The sequence below is a fragment of the Formica exsecta genome, unplaced genomic scaffold (assembly GCF_003651465.1).
Source record: "Formica exsecta isolate Colony F162 unplaced genomic scaffold, ASM365146v1 scaffold458, whole genome shotgun sequence".
Lineage (NCBI taxonomy): Eukaryota > Metazoa > Arthropoda > Insecta > Hymenoptera > Formicidae > Formica > Formica exsecta.
The window spans coordinates 905,009-925,773 of record NW_021851814.1 but is presented as its reverse complement, the minus strand read 5'-3'; the positions used below and the strand labels follow the sequence as shown (position 1 = coordinate 925,773).

At 33.1% G+C, this 20,765-nt stretch overlaps 4 protein-coding genes across 5 annotated transcripts; 2 read left to right on the top strand and 2 right to left on the bottom strand.

Annotated features, from left to right (window-relative positions):
- The first annotated feature begins 199 nt into the window (after nucleotides 1-199).
- On the top strand, nucleotides 200-2,759 carry LOC115240863 (methionine aminopeptidase 1). Its single transcript, XM_029816268.1, has 6 exons — nucleotides 200-401; nucleotides 806-857; nucleotides 938-1,176; nucleotides 1,639-1,861; nucleotides 1,957-2,232; nucleotides 2,351-2,759. Exons 1-6 carry the CDS (start codon nucleotides 216-218, stop codon nucleotides 2,581-2,583), a joined length of 1,209 nt encoding a protein of 402 aa, XP_029672128.1. The 5' UTR covers nucleotides 200-215; the 3' UTR covers nucleotides 2,584-2,759.
- Nucleotides 2,760-2,888: 129 nt separating this feature from the next.
- On the bottom strand, nucleotides 2,889-16,865 carry LOC115240867 (protein CLEC16A homolog). Its single transcript, XM_029816272.1, has 18 exons — nucleotides 16,437-16,865; nucleotides 16,170-16,366; nucleotides 15,946-16,074; nucleotides 15,163-15,296; nucleotides 14,940-15,088; nucleotides 14,433-14,662; nucleotides 13,722-13,914; nucleotides 12,968-13,621; nucleotides 12,756-12,882; nucleotides 12,479-12,633; nucleotides 12,193-12,354; nucleotides 11,931-12,069; nucleotides 11,379-11,682; nucleotides 11,171-11,301; nucleotides 10,665-11,103; nucleotides 4,983-5,335; nucleotides 4,375-4,881; nucleotides 2,889-4,011 (listed from the first exon to the last, which is right to left on the bottom strand). The coding sequence occupies exons 2-18, from the start codon at nucleotides 16,241-16,243 to the stop codon at nucleotides 3,167-3,169; spliced, it is 4,725 nt and encodes a 1,574-aa protein (XP_029672132.1). The 5' UTR covers nucleotides 16,244-16,366; nucleotides 16,437-16,865; the 3' UTR covers nucleotides 2,889-3,166.
- Nucleotides 16,866-17,095: 230 nt separating this feature from the next.
- Nucleotides 17,096-19,079, top strand: LOC115240864 (tRNA (cytosine(38)-C(5))-methyltransferase). 2 transcript variants are annotated; one of them, XM_029816269.1, is made up of 4 exons: nucleotides 17,096-17,283; nucleotides 17,430-17,529; nucleotides 17,657-18,539; nucleotides 18,898-19,079. In XM_029816269.1, exons 2-4 carry the CDS (start codon nucleotides 17,475-17,477, stop codon nucleotides 19,037-19,039), a joined length of 1,080 nt encoding a protein of 359 aa, XP_029672129.1. In that variant the 5' UTR covers nucleotides 17,096-17,283; nucleotides 17,430-17,474; the 3' UTR covers nucleotides 19,040-19,079. The 2 variants fall into 2 exon arrangements, with proteins under 2 accessions (XP_029672129.1, XP_029672130.1); XM_029816270.1 differs by lacking the exon at nucleotides 18,898-19,079 and having other exon boundaries at nucleotides 17,657-18,721.
- LOC115240865 (transcription factor MafG) lies at nucleotides 18,992-20,687 on the bottom strand. Its single transcript, XM_029816271.1, has 3 exons — nucleotides 20,506-20,687; nucleotides 20,185-20,371; nucleotides 18,992-19,842 (listed from the first exon to the last, which is right to left on the bottom strand). The coding sequence occupies exons 2-3, from the start codon at nucleotides 20,215-20,217 to the stop codon at nucleotides 19,477-19,479; spliced, it is 399 nt and encodes a 132-aa protein (XP_029672131.1). The 5' UTR covers nucleotides 20,218-20,371; nucleotides 20,506-20,687; the 3' UTR covers nucleotides 18,992-19,476.
- Nucleotides 20,688-20,765: the final 78 nt, after the last annotated feature.

Here is a 20,765-nt window from a genome sequence, read left to right as displayed (position 1 = left end):
ATATCCTATAATTACAATCATATAATCTGTTTTTTATATATGTAGAGATATATTTTCGGCTATATATACATATATAGCGCGAGACACTACAGTGTCTCTTGATATATAAAACCGAAAGAGAAAAGTAGGTATATGTATATATACTACACATATTCACACACATAGAGAGAAAGTGAGAGGATAAATTTCTTCTTTCTCTATCGGTAAAACAGTACATGATCATCTCGAATTACATCGTCCTATACTTGCTTTACATATGTTGTATGACCGATAGTAAAATTGAGCTAATAATGTCGTTAGCGCTTGGAATGTGCGAGACACCTGGTTGTAATGCCGTCGCGAGTCTACAATGTCCAACTTGCTTGAAAATCGGTATCCAGGGTTCATATTTTTGCAGTCAAGTGAGATACGTTACCTATATGTTAGGTTAAGTTAGTTATTTTGTGTGTTTCTCTATAATTTAAATTTTTATTCCGTTGCATATATATTTGTGCCTGTATAATGCATATGAGAGATATAACGTATATGATATATTATCGAATAGTAATTATAATTAGAGAGATTTTAATATTTCTTTTTAACAGTTTACAGTTGCCTTTTTTTTATCAATATAATCAATTCATTATATTAGATGTATCCCGGATATATGTACGTTCGCACACTTTTACGTCGTTCTTTGATTGTTTATATCTTTTGTCGTTTTTTTCTTTATCATTCCCATGTCACAGTTTCGCACCTTCTTAAATGAGAGAAAAAAGTTATTTGAGAGAGATTGGCCGATTAACGCAGCATTCTAATCTTCCAGGATTGTTTCAAGGGAAGTTGGAAAACACATAAAGTTATTCATCAATTAGCAAGTAAATATTGTGTGTGTGTGTGTGTGTAATATCAATTTTTATATAAATTTCTTTTATAACATTTATATATGTAATCGCAGAAGGGGAAAATGGAAACAAAGTTTCCGACACTTATAATCCTTGGCCAACTTACAATTATACGGGAAAATTGCGGCCATATAAAAAGGAACAACGCAGAGAAGTTCCCGATTGCATCAATCGACCAGACTATGCCTTACATCCGACTGGAGTACCGCTTAGTGAACAAGCTGTAAGAGGTTCTGGTCAAATAAAAATTCTCGACGATGAGGAGATTGAAAGCATGAGAGTAGCGTGCAAGGTACTATATTGCTTAAATGATACGCAACATAGCGAATTTGGTTACCCGTATTACACTGCATTAGTGCATATTATATAAAGGCTGCTATATATAAAGTTATTTAAATATAAAAAGTTATAATATAAACATTCCAAAGAATTAAAATCTAATAATCATATATTGTTGTGTTATTTAGCAGGATGCACATTAATTATTTCATCATCAAAGTGTTTATATATTATTTTATTGCATTTAGATACTTTATATGTAGTGGTTTTTAATTACTAGTGAGGGTGTCCGAATTTGCTAATAGATGTGATAGAGGAGGAAAAATAAAAGAGATTGGGAGAGGAGAGAGATGAAGGAAGAGGAGAATTGAATAACATGGAACGATACGAGATAGTTGACGCTTTGAATTGTGGATTTGATATTTTTCGTTCTGATCATGAATACATTAAATTTACATTATATTAATTTGTATAGCTTGGTCGAGAAGTGTTGGATGAAGCTGCAAAGACATGTGACGTTGGTATTACGACTGCTGAAATTGATAGAATAGTGCACGAAGCATGTATCGAAAGAGATTGTTATCCATCGCCATTAAATTATTATCAGTTTCCTGCTAGCTGTTGTACTTCTGTCAATGAAGTGATTTGCCATGGTATACCTGATACTCGACCTTTACAGGATGGCGATATTTGTAATGGTACATGTTTATGCATTATTCACGCATTAACAAATGTTATATGTTGTAGCTTTCTTTATCAGAAACTGCGTAATCTAACCGTATTCTTTTCTCAGTTGATGTTACAGTATATCACAATGGTTTTCATGGAGATTTAAACGAGACCTTTTTAGTGGGTAATGTAAAACCGGAAATAAAGAAATTAGTAGAAGTGACATATGAATGTTTGTCTAAGGCTATCGATATTGTAAAACCTGGTGAAAAATATCGAGAGATTGGTAATGTCATTCAAAAACATGCACAGGCACATGGTTTCAGTGTGGTTCGTAGCTATTGTGGTCATGGAATTCATCGTTTGTTTCACACCGCGCCAAATGTACCGCATTATGCCAGTAAGTACCTTTCTCATAATGATTCAAGTATGAATAAACTAATTTTTTGATTATTGTCAAATATAATTTTCTGATCAAATTAAATTAATTTAATTTAATTTAATTTTCTATATAACAGAAAACAAAGCAGTGGGTGTTATGAAACCAGGCCACTGTTTCACAATCGAACCTATGATATCTCAAGGCACGTGGAAGGACGAAACATGGCCTGATAATTGGACTGCTGTTACATTAGATGGTCAGTGGTCGGCTCAATTTGAACATACACTTTTAGTAACAGAAACTGGTTGTGACATTCTCACAAAACGGCTCGCAAATAATGGTAAACCATGGTTTATGGAACACTTGTAGTATAATAATAGTATTTTCTTAATTTTCATCCTACAATATTTAAACGCGAAACTTGTGCAAATTGATCTTGAGAAATATAATTTAAGCTATTCTATCTTGTATCTATATTTTACAAAGTACGATAACATTTTGTTTCTGCAAATGTACAGTAATACAAAATAAACAGCTTAATTGAATTTTATTCTTTCCATTTTGTAGAAATATTCATTATACATACTTATCAATGTATGGCAAATGCTTCTAAGTACTTTATTTTAAGCGCTAAGTTTTCGAGCGCTCAGAAAATTGAAGATAATTCTTGATAAACTGTTAATATAATTTGTACTTGAAAGGTTGGAACGGGAAAAAGGGGGGAGGGATATATAAAAATAGTTAATAATTTAAATAAGTATGTATATACAAATGTGTGTTTATCGATGAATGATGCGTGAAACAAGATCAATGAAATTCTACAAGTCTATAAAGACTTTTGTTCATTTTATCACCGACGAGATATAAATATGTGTAAACATGCATCTTATGAGCATGTAGATGTGACTTTAAATAAAATACTCGGTAATATCTTAGAAAAGTAACGACTTTTCTAAGAATACAAACGGGTGCCAAACTCAGCATGGGAATTATTATCATGAGACATCGTTTTAAACAAAGTGGTAGATTGCGAATCTTCAATTTCCCCATCTTCATATTCGTACTCTAAGTCTATGTTGTCTCTTTTCATATTACTTTGCTGATTGTCGTCACTCGTAACATAATCGTCCTTGTCATTGGGTATCATAATTTGTAGAGGTAACTTTTCATTGTTTTGTACCTTAAAACTTTGCCTATGACGATGCTGCTCACTTTTATGATACGGTTTTTGTTGATTATACATCTGTTCATCATCATCGATCTGCTGTTGATTCACAAGATCATTATCATCCTTATGATTAAGCGGCATTGGGTTTTTCTGCGTATCTTTTTTCTGTTGTTTTTGCAGCTGGCCTATAAGACGACTATTGACATGACCGGCAGCAGCTAGCGCGGCTAATTTTTCAGCAGCTTCTCTATTAGGAAGTGTCGTGTAGAATTTTGTCGATATGGCACTAGTGTCGGCCATTTTATCGAAATACGTTGTTGGGTTTACTTGATAGGTCGTTTCTTCATTATCAATATTGTTTTCGGATTGCTCGATTCCATCTATAGGATATGTAAATTCTTCGTTAACGTGCACATCACTCTGTTTACGTGTATCTATCGAAGATTCCGAACCCAGATTATAATCTGCTGTGACACTTTCGGAAGCGTAATCTTGATCGGGTAAAATTTGTTGTAATTGATTAGCCTGTTCGTCATAATTGAAGGAATGCATTTGCGGTTGCGAAAAGCTTGTTGCTACATCTGGTTGAAATATTTGGCCAAGTTGCTGCTGAAGAATGTGTCGCTGATCTGTGATAATCATAAAAATTCAACGATATACCTTTCAAACATTGATAGTTTGTCATAGAATTTATAAAGGAGGATATGTTGCAGTTACTTATTAAAATCGCAAGTATAATAAATTAATTGTTTCAGTGTAGAATCTTTTCATAATAATATATCGTTTTTTTCTTGAATATTGCCTAAACTAGCAATTAATTTTGATTTTATAAATTTTTAACAAAAAGTTAAATAATTTAAGAACTTGGGTGCATAATATGATTTATACTAAAATTTCCTACGATAAATCTGAAAATATTGTGATTTTGGCATGGCGACCAGCCGCGCGCGCGTGTGTGTGTGCGTGTGTGTGTGTTTTGTACAGATTATTACCTGATGTATATTGCTCCGTAAGTTTGTGTGGAAGATTATTTAACAAGTCGTAAAGTTGCATAGTTGACAGTGGTGATCCTGTTGAAACTGGATGACCTATATGGAAATCAGCTGGAATCTGCTGTGTTGTAGTGTACGGTATCTGAATGGCTGTAGAAGGAAATCCGACGGGATAGGAATTATGAAGATTCGTTTGCATTGGCATATTTGATTGGCCAAGTTGTACATTTGAACCTGCATTTAAATTAATAGCGTGATTCGCGAAAAGCTCGTTAAATTGTGAGGATTGATGAGGATTATTAATTATAATCGAATATAGCCTCGTTATATCTGGATCCTGAGGCTGATGAGCTGCCTCAGGTTGGATAGTTTGATGTTCGTTCAAAGCTACCACGTCGTTTTCTGTGACTTGATATTGATGTTTCAGTGGACTCGAATTTGTTGCTATTCTTTGTAGCGGTAGACTGCTATTAATTGCGGCTAATCCAAAAGTAGTTGTCATAGGATCTAGGCGAAAATTACACCCATCGAATCAAATTATATTCCAATCTTGTGACATTGAGCCAACTTAAGATGGTTCTAATATAATAATAAAAATGTAAGCTTACTTTGCACAGTTGTATGATAATTGAGATCATTCAAATATGGACGATAATGTGCAATCTTTTTCGAATCGGTCGGCGAATTGTAAGGTTTATCCGCTGGACTCAAATTTGGTGCTGGAATCGTGTGGATAGGCCCTTTGTCATCATCAATATCCCCTCGATGAGTAGGCGGCAAGACTGTTAGCTCTGGTTTGTATTGCGAACTATATTCCTGTATCTTGTTTATAGAATAAAAATCCTTGGTGGGAATGCCACGTTGTGGCAAAACTACATGGTTGTTCAAGGAGAATGCTCGTATTGGAATTTGATTATTCCAATTATTTGACAAAACATTATACATCGTAGGCCGACGAATTCTGAAAATTTTCGAAAATAAAATTATTCCGATGTTTGTAATGCAAATAGAAATTCAAATACTTTTTTTAAAGCCTCTCTCACCTATAATTAGTGTGTTTGTAAGGTATTCTCTGACGAGAGGGAGCGCCAGTATGGATAGTATTCCCCATGGATATTCGATGACTGATGGGCCGAGGCTTTTTCAGTATCAATGTAGGCGCGTATGGTGGAGATGACGGTCTCCTAATCTTATTTTTCGCCTCAGAAATGCAGACGCACGTGGCGAGAAGCCAGCAAATCCAACTGGCCGTCTATAATTTTCAAAGTGTATGATCGTGGAGTGATACTATCTTGTTTCGAAGGATTTCCAAAAAGAGAACAAGATTGCGCGTCAAATTGAATAAATGGAAAAAGACGGAACAATTCTCTTTATCCTTTTCTTTTCTTTCCATTTCTATATATTATAGCTGTTACTTGCATCGAAACGCAAACACGAAAGCATGAAGCAAAATGTATGAAGCAGCAAGTTGAAAAGTATGACACTAAAGTATGACGCGCGACGAGAGAATTGTCTTTACGGTATTACATATCAACATGTCTATCACAGTACGACTCTTTAGGCCGTACTATCCGCATCACGAATGCCAAGCGCGTAAAACCAAAGAGAAAATTGCCGCAAATCGTTGGTGCGCTAAAAGTGGAACATTGTGCTACATTGGTGCGGTACGCGGGAAGAGCGAGTAGGGTAAGCGCTGGTAAGGTATAACTTTTCGCTCGCACAGAGTGGAGCCGAGAAAAAAATGTAAAATGTATAAATGTAAGAATTGCGTATCAAAATATATTGCGTTGGCTGTGATTATGTATTATGTATATATATATATTATAGAGATATATGAAGATAGACCAAGCATGCTCTATGCATGGTTTCTCATAGTATTCTGTAGTTTTTAGATTGAGATCGCGCGAAAAAAAAGAGGTGAGATTGTAAGTCTATCCATTTTTTTAGTAATGCGTAAAACTAATGAAACGCCAGAAATTAAAATGATTCGCGATTTTTTCTCCTTGTTTCTTGAAGTAAATATACATATATATATAGTAAATGCTTGGTCTATCTTTTTATATGTCAATTGTATGTATTATATAGGTATCATACATACATATCATACACACATATCATACATACATATGTGTATCTCCATTATTGACACAAAAGCGCTTTGCTTTGGTCTTTAAATTTAACGATTAATGAAAGAGCTTTCGGTTAAACAGCAAATTGACTAAACATACAAAATTTGTCTAAGAAACATGAAGATTTTACCTGAAAATTTGACAAATCAGATAATTGTCAGAACCATTTAACGTTTTTTGTTATTTTATCTGAGCAATTTCTTATTTTTATAACATTTTTTTGTATATCGTATTATACATAAAAAAATCTCGAAGAAGAGAAAATTAGTATTGTATGTATATTTATGAAAATCGACAGAATTAATCTTGTACTTTAATATAAAAAATAATTAATAAATTAAATTTAGAAATTACGAAATATCACTGAAAAATCGATAAGAGTTACAATAGATCCGTTACATTTTCGTATATATAAGTGGACATTTGTTTATTTTCCAGGAATTGTTTCAGATAAATCATATTGGCAATTCGCCGAGAACGAGAGCGAGCAAGTTCATCATTAATAAATTTCCGATTGTGCCGACTATCCCGGCTGTCAGTCGGATAAACATATAAGCTCGCTCGCCCACGATCTATTAGAGCATTAGAGAGTGATCGATAAAAAAGATGCGCGACATGTAATAAATATAAATGGAATTTATTGTGATGAAAAAATGAATTAATCGGTGATATATTATATTTACCTAAACGTTAAAATTAATATATCTTACTTTTTAATGTTTTATAATAATTATTTTACATATCGTTAGTGCAATATATATATATGAATTTAATCTTTTGCAAGTTTAAAGTAAATTTATCTTCAATACAATATAGGTGTGGGGCGTAATAAATAAAGAAAAGTATGCTGTGTGCGCGTAAATATATTTTTTGTAATGCGCTTGAGAAATTATGCGACAGCACAAATATGTACTTTAAATGAACAATGTTTGAGTTTTGGAATACACGTGTATCTTACCTTCATAATAATTTATGCTTTTGTAGACTGCAACGTGCAAAACCGCACCGTTTCCGTTATTATAAGAATAGAGCAGAAATTAATTTGGATCGTACGTTTATAAATAATCAAATATATTAATATACGCGCGCGGTGATTGACCGCGCAAAGAAGTCCGACGCGTTCTGTACGCAATTAGGTCATTGTCCTTCATTTATACTGCGAACCGGCGAATGTATCATCGAAGACTAAAACCGGCCTCTTACCTCGTCAACCAACAGCAATTGCCTTCAAAAGGCCGCCGATAGAATCGGAAAAAATTGGGAGTGCCACACGGGGAATAAATTTGCTTTATATAAATAACAATTATCATTGCGTGACACAGAATTTTACTGAATAACTCTAAAGAGACGAAACGTGCGTGCGTGCGCAAATGTGTGTGTGTGTGTGTATGTGTAAAGATATTTATCTAATTTATCCAATACACATGCACACACATATATACATGTGCAATTAGATTTACGCGTCAATATAGAATACTTATTGCCAAGAAATAGATTTTCTCTCGCGCGCGCGTGTGCAAAATAATTGCGTCTTAAGTCGCACTATTCTCGCTGCATATACTATTAATAATGAGGAAATTACAAATATATGTGCAAACATATTGACAAACATAATAACATCAAGGATAGCTTAGAAAAACCGAGGATCATGCTTTCGCACGACTTGATAATACATTACGCACACGTGTCTACATAATGTAAAAAAGAAATATAACAGAAAAATCGAATCTTTCACATAATGTATTTTCGCTCGCGAATGCTAGGAATCGATTTGATCAAACGGTCGCGCTCTCGCATCGTTTCTCTCCTTATCCTCATACCGGACTCGCATCGAGAATGCACAGTCGTTTATGCGCGGTTAAAACTGCCACGCGTGTGTGATCCAGTGACCTATAATATTGTTATGATGGATCATGAGAGCTAACAATTGAAAAAATTAATATTTGACAGCGAATTATTTTTGTCTTTAATTATTCAAAGAGTACGTTACGGACTATAAATTTCTTATAGTCATAAATTTATATGTTAAATAAAGAGTTTGTGTGCATGTGTGTATGTGCGCGAGCGCATATATTATTGATTTTCATATTCTCACGTATTAACTTTATATAGTATAATACATATTATATACATGTATTTTATATATTTTATATTCTTCAATATTTTTTGACGCAGAAATCTTTGATAATAGTGGGAGATAATCCGGTCCTAACATTGACGAGTAAAATATATTACGATTGACGAAATATATATAGGATTAGTTTTGAAATCCTTATTAATTAGAAACTACAAAGGAATCGCTTCAATTCCCTTATTAAAGTAATGGAAAAGTCAAATTTTGTTTCTCTATCTCACTCGGAATTGAATTAATATGTCGTGCATCGTACTGTGTATTCACTTGGAAATTGAGGTCATTTCTTCTCGGTTCTTAATACACATTGAGAGAGAACAAAAAGAGAGATATAAAATGCCAGTTGACTTCAATTCACAAACTTTAAGTCAAACCATCTTTATTTATACAGAGAGTAGTTATGGAAGTTTTTATATTTGATTATTTAAAAATTGTTAAAAAGTTTAAATTATGGCCCTAATGGTTTAATATAATTGAATGTTGGTTCATAGATTCTGGTTGCTTTGTTTAATGATACATGCAATAATCTGTATAGTAATGGTATATAAAAAATTAAAATGATATACAGTAGTACAGATGTCTAATTAAACTGACCGAATGTAACAGCGTCGATAACATAACGACTGAAGCAAACATACATAGTAAAAATAGATAATACATTGTCAATGTCTGAATATAGTCTATTGCCAATCTGTTGACAATCAATACCATTAACGGAATAATGATGCATGGAATGTTTCATAATTCTGTGTAATTTATATTGTAATATTATTTTTTAAATGATAAAAAAACTATAACCAATGGTAATATAAAAATTAATAAATTACGAATATTATTGCATGATTTGTTTATTGTTAAAGAGAGCGATAATTGTATTAAGTAATGAAAAAGTATTCTTATTTAAATCAAGATTTGAGGTACTTATGTAAATAAAAGATAGCCTCTCGTACACAAAAAGTAATTTATAATATAAGGAAAAATTAATGAAATAAAAAATATTATTTAATATTTCCTTTCCTATCTTTTCCAATTTTACAAGAGCTTTCATTTATCCATATAAATTTCTATAGAAATAAATTTATCCACGCGCGTGAGTGCATGTGATGTGTGTACATGTGTGTGTGTGTGTGTGTTTGTTGCGCGCGCACACGCGTGTATGTATACATAGCAGTCTTCATCACATGTTACGTGTTTGATAAAAATATAGAAATTAATATTTTACCGGTTATAAGATAAAACATATATATCTTTGCATACATATATGTATATGTGTATAAATATATATAGGTTGAGTCAGGAGGAGAAGGAAATATTTTGGGAGACGATAGTATGGGTCATTGTAAAAAAAAAAAGTTTATATGAACAAGGTTATTATTCTCAATAGCTTCGGAGATACAGTTGTTTGAATTTTGTGGAAGTGACGAGATATGAGCACTGGGAAATACACCGTTATTACGTAAATCATTGAAAACTCTGGTGAACACTTTCCGATTCGGAGTTCTTCGGTTAGGAAATCTGTGGCGAAATTCTGCAACGGCAGCAATAGCACTTCCATCGCAAAAACCGTGAACATACATCATACCGGCGTATTCGGCATGTGTAAAGATTTCTGGCATTGTTATAACGCTTCATAAAACCTACACGTGTCTTCACAACTCTCAGTTGTTAACTGGATCGTGCAGGATACTAGGTACTAGGTACTGATATTGCTCATGCATCAGGGAAGGGGAAAGGGAACAGATGTGCGCGCGCTACATTCAAACAGCTGTATCTTCGAAACGATTGAGAATAATAACCATGTTAATACAAATTTTTTTTACAATAACCCATACTATCGTCTCCCAAAATATTTCCCTCTCCTCCTGACTCAACCTGTATATTAAGAATAGTTTTTATTAAGTTAGTCGAGTAAATTTTTTCTGCCAACTTAAAAATGTTGCACATACGCATTTCATCTACTACAGTTTTTAAAAGATGTACTTAATTCAAGTCACTAGTTTGTGTCATATTAATTTTACTGTTGTAATCACACAGTTTCCACTTGACCTTTTCTACGTGATTTGGATTCTTGCCCTTGCGAAGATGTAAAAGACGTTTCTTCAGAGTGTTTTCTAATCATAGATGAAGATTCACTGTTATTAGAGCAAGTAGCGCCTTGACTGCCCCTTCTTTCTGGACACATATGTGCTGTGTTCAGTCCATTCGACGTAAGAGAAGCTTTGCGGATACGCATATCCTCCAAAGGAATCTCCTCGCTTCGCGGTCTTGGCATCTTAGGTGAATTGTCTCTAGATCGTAAACCATTTTCATGAACTTTCTCGTTCGAACTGGCATCATCGCGTTTGGAACTCGATGCCACTGGTCTAATATTTTCTCTACGCATTTGAGCGGCGAATCCAGGAACTTTGTTTACCATAAACATCGGTCTTGCTTGTTCCTTTTGTGGTCTTTGACCACGTCCGATAATACCTAGAAAAATTTAATCGACTTTTGCCCAAAATTTTTGTCAATTAATTTTTACTTTGGTTTTGCTTACGTTCGTGTCGTAAACCACGCAAGGCATAGTTGGGTGGTGTCGGACAATGAGGCATACTTGTTGGAATATCCAACAATCTTGCAATTTGATTCATTTTCTTTTGTCTGGCTTTTATTCGTCCCTTTGTTAGCCTAAAAGATTCGACAAGTTCAATTTTGACGATTGAATAATGCGATTTTGCGACAAAGTTTGCTGTACTAAAACCGACCTTTGTTTGGCGGCCATACATCGAATGTGATCGTCAAAAATAAATTTAGCCGACAATAATGGTATGCGATTGCCTGTACTACTATTTAATGGTTTGTAAATTGTTAGATGCAAGCATCTCGAATCGTCCTTATCACCGGCTACATCAATATCTTGTAAAAAACCAACCAGCTTTGCGACACCCCATCCAAGTTTGCTGGTATCAGGTTCAACGAGAATCAATTGCACAACGTCAATGACTAAGAAACGGCGAATTTTCTGACCATCTTTCCATACGACAGTACATGCAATCAAATCGCTATTATCTGTAAAAAAAAGTTATAAATCTATGCACCATTTATCCACATTGTAATGACAATTGAGAATGACAAAAATACTGTGAATTAAATATTGCAATGTCTATGTATGAGTATGAGTGTGAGTGAGAGAGAGAGAGTGTGTGTGTGTGTGCGCGCGCGCGCGCGCGCGTGTGTGCGTGCGTGTGTATAATATATTTTATACACATTATCACTTTGCGAGTAATTAATTATGTCACGAGATGAATAATTTTTACTTAGATCAAGAACGTTGTTAACTTGTACGCAATTAGCAGGATTGGTCAATGGCAATTGAGTCTCTGCTTCCATATTGAGCGTCAGAGCTAGTTCTCTTATCAAGAAGAAAACTCTTATCGCACGTCGTGCTCTTTCCACCTGCACAATCATTCGCGATTTCGTCTTCTTACGATAAATTGCAATAACGTTACTTTCTAGAGTTTTATGCATAGAATTTATCTTTTTTAAATACATAGATTAATTTCTTGCACATGTACCTACCTCACCGCACGGTAGTCTCTTACTAAATTCAATGCCAGTCATAGGTGTACCTGTAGGAGGCAACAAAATATTGCTATCCATCATTAGCCACTCGACATTTAACGGTCGCTTTTGTATTTCACTATACTCATCCTCAAACATATCCAAGAAAATATCTTCGCTCTAATAAATAAAATTTAATATCAATTTTTTTATAGAAAAATACATGCCGTTTTGTGCAAGGGGGGAAGAAAAGAGCACTTGCACAGGTGTATCTATAGTTAATGTACTTTATGATAATTCCGACCTTGTAGAAATTTTTGAGCAGAGATGTGCTTTGTTCTTTCGCCGCTTCAATGGCTGCTAGATGCGACTCTTGTAATAAGCATTGTCCTTCGGACACCATCAATTGTGTTAATAATTTAATGGTTAATTCCAATGTAACAAGCCTCACTCTGGTGTCTGTGTATAAAAAACGAACAATTTTGATATTCTCTTGATGAAAAACAAAAGCTGCAATGCTAAATGCTACATTTGTGTGCAATCATATATATTACAATATAAAATATTAAAATAACACTCACTGGTCTGACAGCTCAAAGTTATAATATGAATCAATCTATCCATGAGCAATTCATTATATGAATTTTTAATAGCCATATTATTATAGAATGGAGACAAGATTATATCCAAAGTTTTACGATTTATACCCTTGCAAAAATCTTATTATTATTACATGAAACATATTTGGAAAATAAGAAACACATATCTTTATTAAAATTTTTATAATACTTACTCGATTATTAGCTAATGCGTATAGTAGGCAAAGTGCGAATAATGCGGTATAATCGTTTTCCGCGCATAACAAGGAGCTGATTATTGTTTCTAAAAATGGTTTTTTCCCGAGGAATTCGAATAGGTCACTCTGACTTTGATGAGATATCAAGGGACTCTCCAATGCCAAACGTTGCTCTTTTTCCTCATCCGTCACATTCAACTGCTTAATTTCCTCTAAACCTTCTTCGTGTGGAATATTTCTATTTATTGGTGTATTTATAAGAACAGGGATATTCATTGTCGAAGCAGCATTGGAAGACGTGCTCGGATGATTAAATTCTTGTGATTCATCAATCGCGCCTACAGCCAACTCTTTTATGTTTCTTACATCGCTTTCTTTGTTGCGAGGCACCTCGGAAATTGATAGCGTTTCACTTAAAGTTTCTAACGATTTTTCCAACGTTTCTTTTGATAATGTAAAATTGGCAGACTTATTTGATGGTATATCTTTAAGCTTTTCTAGAACCATATTTGTTCCAGTTTGAATTGTCTCCAAGTCAGACATGAGCATTATAACCGCTAATGTATGTACAAGAGGGCCGTGCGATACTATCAAAAAGACTTGAGAAAGTAGGAAAAGTGCTACTACAACGCTGACATGTTTTCTTTCATCCTTCAAAAAATTCAAATTATTTATTATTATATATGTAAAAGTTGTTTATTATTATATATGTAAAAGTTGAGAGAAAGATAAAAAAATTTGATCTTTCTACCTGTGTTTGGCACGAAACATTCTTGTATTTCATCAGTGAATAAACATATAATGGGACTAATAGTTTGTGTAATAAATGTTCTGATAAAACTTTATTTAAGTCTGGTATATTCAAGCATAAAATGTCATTTAAATAATGCAGATGATCCAAATGTTCTGCAACTAAATCCGACAATCTGTTTTGACTCTGATGACTGGAAGAGAATATACTTTATTGATAACAGGGCAAAAGACTGACTTATCCTAGCAATGTGGATACTTACTCGGCATCATTTCGGACGCAAGTGTCCAATTCTATAATATGATCACCAATGAAATATACGAGATTACTAAAGTATGGTGCAGCTGTACGATCCCTTATAAAAGCTAGCATGGATGCATCTTCGACGCGGTATACGTTCAGCGTCAAAGTTCTCACAGCTATGCGTACCATACCCTCCGAATGATTAAAAAATTTTATTGCTTCTGTGTACAGTGGGAAATCATTGGTATGCTGATAAGAGAATAAACTCGTCATAAATTTGTCAATGATGGATTTTAGTATAACTCCAATGTGTGTGCGCGCAAGCATGTATGTGTTGCTTGTGCATGCACGCGCGCGCTTATATATACACACACACACACAACTTACTATATACAATATGGACACACGCGTGCGCCATTAAAAAAAAAACACAAAAGACTGACTTATCCTAGCAATGTGGATACTTACTCGGCATCATTTCGGACGCAAGTGTCCAATTCTATAATATGATCACCAATGAAATATACGAGATTACTAAAGTATGGTGCAGCTGTACGATCCCTTATAAAAGCTAGCATGGATGCATCTTCGACGCGGTATACGTTCAGCGTCAAAGTTCTCACAGCTATGCGTACCATACCCTCCGAATGATTAAAAAATTTTATTGCTTCTGTGTACAGTGGGAAATCATTGGTATGCTGATAAGAGAATAAACTCGTCATAAATTTGTCAATGATGGATTTTAGTATAACTCCAATGTGTGTGCGCGCAAGCATGTATGTGTTGCTTGTGCATGCACGCGCGCGCTTATATATACACACACACACACAACTTACTATATACAATATGGACACACGCGTGCGCCATTAAAAAAAAAACAAAAAAAAAACAAAAAGCTCTTTCAACCAATTCAACAAATGCAAGTAGTCATAATTAAGAGATAGGCACAGAGAATTATGTGTGTACCTCGTTTACCTCATTATAGAAGAAATGGATGGTATGTGCATTTAATTTCAAACTCAGTGTCTTCAGAAAACTAATATAGTATGCCATTACTTCCTCGTCACTAAAGTCGAATTTATGCACTATTATGCTGTTTACATGATTATTACTCAATAGATAATCTGAGAACAAAAAATTTTAATATATTTTAATCTTATTTGATACATAGAAGTGTGTACAATTTTATCACACTTACATAAAGATGTCTCGTTGCGTATGTTTTCAAATAAAATATTTAATGTCTGAAGCAATTGAACACATACGTAGCTTCCACATTTTTGTTTCATAATACGTAAAAAGAATGAAAGCATGTTTTTCTCCAGAAAAAAGCTGCAAATATATATAATACTTTGTATGAATCACATTTTTATATATTTTGCACACTGACACTTAATTCTTAAAAGATTATCAACATTTATCAATAAAAATTGCAAGACAACATTATCATTGTCGATAAAAACTCAATGTCGAGGGGAGCATTACTTTGTCTTTCTAGATTCTTATTACATCCAAATAACAAATTTAAATTATTGAGAATAAATATCGTCCGCAAGTAAGCGTCTAATATCGGCAGTGCCGAGAAAAATAACGGACAACTGTCGATATTATGCGCAGATACAATATATCATGTCGGAAACATGCGATAATTCTGTCAAGTAAATATCGTAACTCAAAAAGTATTGTTAAACATATTAATATAATAATAATTGTTTAATATAATGATAATCTCTCTGATTTTTTTGAAACTCATGTATTTTATATACATATATATGTGTATATATATATATATATATATATATACATATACTTCAGTGCGTTGAAATCTACTATCATCCTGTTTATAATAAAAAACCGAAACGACAATTTCTTCCAACATATTTTGTTACTGCGCATCGAGATATATAAAGTATGCAAGTTTTGAAAAAATTGAAAAAAGGATCACACGTCTTTGAACATTTATCTTGTTGTTTCTACTTACTCGAATACACTGCTATCATTTTGATCACCCCATATGAGAATTTCAGCTATCGAACGCAGAGTTTCAACCAGTAAACCTCTGTTGTTTTCAGACACAGTCTGATTTTTTGACAGCACATTATACAAATACCTGATAAAGTATAATAGATAAATGTATAAGATATATACTCGTGCTTCCTTCAATAACATGATAGTAGAGTGCATTAATCGATTATCCTTACTTACTTGAGATGCTCCGGGGAATGGGGATTTTTAGGCTTCCAAAGTCCGCCACCGAACCAGCTTCGACTTCGAAACATTTTCAATTATCTTGAGCGCAAAAGGATATGCCTACATTCGCATTTCATCCAAATTCCTTTCGTAATAGTTTATCTCTCATGCGACAATCGCGGGAAGACGTCGTTTCATCATGCTCGTGTAATCTGTGCCAGTGTATAAATAATATTATATCGAGATATATAAGAGTTACATTGTATTATATTGTATATTCACACAAGGTTAGGATTTTAATTCTCTTCATGTGAGCAATTTTTTGCGATTCGTATTATATATACGTTCAGTTCGAATTCATTGGCCTTATGTTAATAGTATGTTGACCTGTATGTTATCATTCTTTTAATCAAACCGTTGAATTTTACACGAATTTTAAAGAAAACGGTATTCAGTTTGAAATCCAACTTTCTCATTACGTTCAGAATAGAAATACGATTAGGTTAAGTTAAACTCAGCTAGAATTAGGTTAGGTTAGGTTAGATTAATATCGGCTGTGTTCCAAAATTCACTGCCAGTACTGGAAATCTACAGTTCATGTTCAGGTTGTGTTTTGTGTTCCGATTTCCCACCCAGGTGCACCCGATATTAAGTTTGCTCGCGTTGCTTGAATTTTTTGCACTCAGCATCTTTGCTTTCACTCTCTTCAACATCCGAATATATATTCAACTCGTTTTAAGTGCAAAAATTTTTGGGGATTTCGAGCAACGCGAACAAACCTATTATAGTGTACGTTAAGCCCGTATTGAAGATTAAAGATTGGAATTTGACCAATCAAAACAAAAGGGACTAAAATTTCTTTATTCTGATTGGTCAAATTTCAATCTTGAATCTTGAATCTCAATCTTCAATGCGTAGTCTGATACGAGCTTTAAAGATGATAGATCTCTGTTTACCTTTAAGAATAATCTCAACTAGTTTTTTTGTAGTTACATATATATCTTGTTTAACATTTTTCTATTATTCAATATACTCAAATAATAAACCCCGTCAATTTTATGATTGTGATATAAGAAGCAGAAATAAAAAACATCAAAAAAACTCAGTATTGCTCTCGTAATCAATAATGGTAAAAGTGTATTACACATGTATTATATATATGTATGCATGCATGTATGTGTGTATGTATGTATGTATATATGTATGTATGTATGTATGTATGTATGTATGTACATACCACAGATTTTGTGATTGTTTTTTTCTTTTCTTGTTTAGTTTAAATAATATAATAAATAGAGTTTGGAGTCAAAACCGCCGACAATGAAAGTATTGGAACTCTATAGCGGCATCGGAGGAATGCATTATGCGCTCCGTGGTATGTATAAACATAAATATTACAAATATATATTGCGATTAGAGAAATTTAAGAATTAGCGCTAGATTATATTATGATATTAATTCGTCCTGCTTATTGTACTTAACATACATATATATTATTATAGAAAGTGGAGTTGCGGCAAAAGTTGTTGCAGCAATTGATATAAATCCTGTTGCAAATGCTGTCTATCGCCACAACTTTCCAGAAACTGTTCTTATGAATAGAAATATTGAGTCTCTTAATGCACAGGAACTGAACAAATTGGGTTTAGATGCTATACTTATGAGTCCTCCATGTCAACCTTTTACTAGATTAGGATTAAAAAAGGATACTCTTGATAACAGAGCTTGTTCTTTGTTACACATTTTAGACTTAATACCAGAATTAGAATGTTTAAGATATATTTTGCTTGAGAATGTTAAAGGTTTTGAAGTATCTCAAATGAGGGATAAATTAATAGATTGTGTAGGCAGTTGTGGATATGTTTACAGAGAATTAATATTAAGCCCGTGTCAATTTGGTATACCAAATAGCAGGAATAGATATTATTTATTGGCAAAGAAGAAGAATTTGAAATTTTTTTTCAAACAACCCTCGCTTAAAAATGGTTTACCATCTGAATCATTAAAATTACTGCCGAAAAGTAAGCATGTTATGTTAGCAGAGAAGAGTGGCAAAATTAATACCAAATCTGGCAGAATGTGCTACACATTAGATAATATTTTAGAAAACATTGAAGAATCCAAATATTTACTATCCTCAAAATTATTACAAAAGAGAGCATGGGTGTTAGATATACGAACATCTGAGAACAATGGTTCTTGTTGTTTCACCAAAGGATATGGTCATTATGTAGAAGGTACAGGATCTGTATATTGTCCATTTGCAGATGAAACAATTAAATTAAAATATAGTGAAGCTAATAATTGGGAGAACAATTCAGACAAACAGGTACAACTCTTATCAGATTTGAAACTTAGATTTTTCTCGCCTAAAGAAGTGTGCAGGTTAATGTGTTTTCCAGAAAATTTCGATTTTCCAAAACATATTACAGATAGACAAAAATACAGGTTGCTAGGAAATTCAATCAATGTTCATGTAATTAGCAGATTAATACTTTTATTATGTACCGAAAATGAAAATATATGAGAATTAATAAAATTACCATATATTCCATCTTTTATCTCAACTCGATGTTTTTATATTTTCTTTTTATTTATATTCTTATATATGTATGTATATGTATAAAGTTATATTTTCTTGTATTTACACTTAAAAAAGAATATGTATGGTACATATGTATGTATGTATGTATGTGTGTGTGTGTGTGTGTGTGTGTGTGTGTTGTGTTTTTTAAGTGTGCAGGTTAATGTGTTTTCCAGAAAATTTCGATTTTCCAAAACATATTACAGATAGACAAAAATACAGGTTGCTAGGAAATTCAATCAATGTTCATGTAATTAGCAGATTAATACTTTTATTATGTACCGAAAATGAAAATATATGAGAATTAATAAAATTACCATATATTCCATCTTTTATCTCAACTCGATGTTTTTATATTTTCTTTTTATTTATATTCTTATATATGTATGTATATGTATAAAGTTATATTTTCTTGTATTTATACTTAAAAAAGAATATGTATGGTACATATGTATGTATGTATGTGTGTGTGTGTGTGTGTGTGTGTATTTTGTATATAGACATTTCTATAAAAAGAAAAGAAAGAAAAGAGACACACTCGTTTCTATATTATATTATTTCTATATGAATGAATTAATCGAAAATTATATGTGCAAGCTAAAGAGAGTCTTCTGTCCTACAAATAAAAGTCTCTAGAATTTAACAGATTAGCACAGATGTTACAACATTAAAACAAATTCCATTATTAAATCTAATTTTAATAATGGAGAAGAGTTAATATCTCAATACATTTAAATTTTATATGGTTTCCAAGTCTGGTGGAATAATAATTTTCTTTTCTTGGGCAAACTTTTTGAGCGCTTGATACTTTGAATGCCAAGATTCTACCTCCTCCCTCATACGATTATTATCCTCTTGCATGGCTTCCATATCTCGATATTCTTGAGTCTTTTCAGATTCTAATTCATCTTTCTGTTCAATACGTTTTATACGACAGCTAGCTGCATATCCTCTATTCTTTAGCGTACGTCTTCGCTGTTTCATACGCACAATTTCTTCCCTAGATAATCCACGTAATTTTAATTGTCTGTTTAAATCTCGTACCGATATCGTAACAAGTTCATCGTCGCTAATGTCCAGACATGGACCAGGTGACAATGGATCCTATATAAGGAATATAAAATATCACACATTACTCGATAGAATCTCAACATTTTTGTACAAAATGCTATAACAAAATGTTTATCTCTTTCATTTGTACTTGATAAAATTATGTACTAATACAAGAGTGAATGTAATAGGTGACTAAGGTCAACTTGTCATAATTCTTCGCCAACGTTAAAATTTGTGAAATATTAGGGCTAAAAAATTCAAATTTACAAGATTATTTTCATATACGATTAAATATTTGAAACTGTTACTTCTGCATACAAAAATATGCGCTCGAGAATTAATGCCCAGAAAATAAGACATGTTAATACCTATGCGATACGCTACACGACATACCATTTTTATCGATCTTTTTCCATCCATGGTCATTTCTGATTCGTTAATTTTTCACGCTCGAGAATAAAATAGCCTTGAGAACGCCCGAATTCCCCTGTCTTTTACGCTTTCCCGATAAATATGCTTAGTCATACTCGTAGACCAGAAAGACGTACTCGCCATTCCTATTCCCGTTAACAGCGCCATTCTGAAAACATCAATCCCAGATCCCAGTGGTTTTCTTTATCTTGTTTACACATTGCCAAATTTATTTGTATTTTATTCAATGCTGTTTTATAAAAAAATTAATCCATATCTCCTTACACACATGCCTCAAATTACCATCTTATTTAATTCATAAATACGAGGAATAATGCTTTTGATAAATGTCAATATACGCCAATTACAAAGTTTAATGAGCGCTCATTATTGTATTAAATGCACCTGTTTATTTAAACGATAAACGATTCAATGCAACGATTCGATGCATTTGCAACACGAAATGAAGTGAATTTCAAATTTAAAAAAAAGTATGCGGCTTATGACAAATGAAGTTTAGACCGGGTCTACAATAGGTGTAGTAAACCACTCCTCAACACTCG